Source organism: Benincasa hispida, chromosome 9 (assembly GCF_009727055.1).
Source record: "Benincasa hispida cultivar B227 chromosome 9, ASM972705v1, whole genome shotgun sequence".
In the NCBI taxonomy this organism is placed as follows: domain Eukaryota; kingdom Viridiplantae; phylum Streptophyta; class Magnoliopsida; order Cucurbitales; family Cucurbitaceae; genus Benincasa; species Benincasa hispida.
Window position 1 is genome coordinate 46,859,783 of NC_052357.1, and position 3,008 is coordinate 46,862,790.

The 3,008-nt window shown below is 42.8% G+C and overlaps 1 protein-coding gene across 1 annotated transcript; it reads left to right on the top strand.

Moving 5' to 3' along the window:
* The first annotated feature begins 312 nt into the window (after positions 1-312).
* LOC120084426 lies at positions 313-3,008 on the top strand. The gene is made up of 2 exons (XM_039040205.1): positions 313-848; positions 975-3,008. Exons 1-2 carry the CDS (start codon positions 831-833, stop codon positions 1,641-1,643), a joined length of 687 nt encoding a protein of 228 aa, XP_038896133.1. The 5' UTR covers positions 313-830; the 3' UTR covers positions 1,644-3,008.

Below are 3,008 nucleotides of genomic sequence, written 5' to 3' on the forward strand. Positions count from 1 at the left end.
ATATTGATGAATCCTACAAATAAATAGGGTGATCAAACTCATGATGAAATAAGAGCTTCTGAAATTTAAATGTAGAAGCTCCTCATCGCAAGAGCCTAAACTGCATGATGCTCTTGGCCCACATGAGCTTAAAATGTGAACGACCCAAAAAAAAAAACTTTGTACGAACTAGGTTACGACTTGATCCCTGTCATTATAAAGGGTACGCAGGCAACTCAAAGAAATTTAAGTTCAGTCGCACATAAAAAAAAACCTTCTTTTTGAACTATGTTATGACTTGATCCCTATCATTATGAAAGGTACGTAGGCAGCTTGAAAGAAACTTCAAATTCAGTCCAGTTAAAAAAAACTTGAACTACATCATGATTTGATCCCTTTCTTTAAGGGGATGAAGGCAACTTAAAGAAATTTAAGTTTAGTCCATAAGAAAGGGTACCACAACCATCTAAGTATGATACTACAAGATTGATGTTGATCATCTCCGTTAAAGAATGACACTCTAGATTGAATATGTTCATCCGTATTGGGGACAACACAACGGATTGAAAATGTTTATCCCTTGTATGGAGCTAGCACAGTAAATAAAAGGCACACACTTGGAATGCACTTCGCTTCCTTTTCAAATCGAACTTGGTTGCTCCTCCATCTTCAAATTCAGAAGCTTCATCGATGCTCTTCAATCTTCAAGTTCAAAGACTTCATCGATGCTTCTCCATCTTCAAATTCAGAGGTTTCATCGATGCTTCATCTTCATGCTCAAGTCTGGAGGCTTTGCAATACCATCTTCATGCTCAAAGTCGCAAAGTCGAGCTTAATGTGAAGATTCATCGATGCTTCATCAAACTCAGGTGCAGAGGTTTCATCGATGCTCCATCTTCATGCTCAAGTTTGGAGGCTTTGCAATACCATCTTCATGCTCAAAGTCGCAAAGTCGAGCTTAATGTGAAGATTCATCGATGCTTCATCAAACTCAGGTGCGAAGGATTCGCCGATGCTTCAAGCTCAAATGCAGAGGATTCGCCGATTCTTCAAGTTCAAGTGTAGAGGATTCGTGGATGTTTTGTCAAACTAAAATGAGGAGGATTTGCCGATTTTTTGTCAAACTCAAACGTGAAGGTCTCGTCGATGTTTCTCCATCTTCAAGTTTAGAGGCTCCATCGATGCTGCTCCATCTTCAAGTTCAAGATCGGCATGCATGGCCCCACTTCTATCTTCAAGTTCAAGATCGGTGTGCATGGCATTGCTTCCATCTTCAAATTCAAGGTCGGTGTGCATGGCTCCGATTCATCTTCAAGTTCATGGTCGGTGTGCATGGCTCTGCGTCAATCTTCAAGATTAGTGTGCATGGCTCCACTTCTATCTTCAAGTTCAAGGTCGGTATACATGGCTCCGTTCCATCTTCAAGTTCAAGGTCGGTGTGCATGGCTCTGCTTTATCTTCAAGTTCGTGGTCAGTGTACATGGCCCGACTCCATCTTTAATATCTCTATCTACAAAATCATGACACGGCTTCGCTTCATCTTCAAAGTCTGGCGTGGTTCACTCCATCTTCAAAGTCGTGGCGTGCCTTCGCTTCATCTCCAAACTGATGGCACGACTTCGCTTCATCTCCAAAATCATGACACGGCTTCGCTTCATCTCTAAAGTCTGGCGTGGTTTACTTCATCTTCAAAGTCGTGGCGTGGTTTCGCTTCATCTCTAAACTGATGGAACGACTTCGCTTCATTTCCAAAGTCGTGGTGCAGTTTCGTTTCCTCTCCAAAATATTGGCGCGGCTTCGCTTCATCTCCAAAGTCGTGGTGTGGCTTTGTTTCATCTCCAAACTGATGGCACAGCTTCACTTCATCTCTAAACTGATGAACCGGCTTCACTCCATCTCCAAAATCGTGGTGCAGTTTCGTTTCCTCTCTAAAATGTTGGTACAACTTCACCCCTTCTCCAAAATGCTAGTGTAGCTACATTTCCTCTCTAAAAATGTTAGTGTGGTTCCACCTCATATGCAAGGACAACTCTGGTCTATCTGGCTCCACCTCATATGCAAGGATAACTCTGGTCTATCTGGCTCCACCTCATATGCAAGGACAACTCTGGTCCATCCGACTCTGCCTTATACGTGAGATCGACTCCGGCCAACCTGACTCTGCTCAAAAGCTTGATGGCATATTCTCCTCATCTTCAATACTCGATGGCATATTTGCCTTATCTTCAAATTTTGATCAAGGAGTAACATAATAGGTAGACCTTTCCGAGGCCCCTCCCCCCAATGAGGATCAAAATATACATAGGTAGACCTTTTTGGGGACGTCCCTATGGTGATCGAATGGGAGAGTTGTAAACCTTTGCGGAGCCCCTCCTATGAGGATCAAGATGCACGAGATCCTCTCTATGGTGATCGAATGGGAAAGTTGTAAACCTTTGTGAGGCGCCTCCCATGACGATTGCATGAATGATGCTACTCCAGGATCCTCTTTAGGATGATCGAATGGGAGAGTTGTAAGCCTTTGCGGGCCCCTCCCATGAGGATCAAGATGCACGAACGAGATCATCCTCTCTAGGGTAATCGAATTGTAAGCCTTTGCAAGGCCCCTCCTATGACGATCACGATGCATGAATGATGCTACAAGGCAGACCTTTCCAGGATCCTCCAGTATCGCCCCTAGGGTGATCGAATGAGAGGATTGTAAGCCTTTGCGGGGCCACCATGACGTTTAGGAAGCACGAACAGGGATACAATAGATAGATCATGCCAAAGTCGTCTTTACGTGCATCAAAGGATCGGTCACGCAGCTGGACATTTCTACAACAAAAAAATAGAAAAAAAAATTGTTAAGAAACAAGGAGAAACCCACCTTTTAAGATCTGATGGGTCGGTGAGGTTAAAAAAATGGTTGTACTCCCTTAAGTTGCGGTTGTGGGGATAATAAGGGGCAAGGTAATAAAAAAAAAAAAAAAAAGAAAGAAAAAGAAAATTGTTGCAAAAACAAAAACAAAAGAAAAAAAAAAAACTTT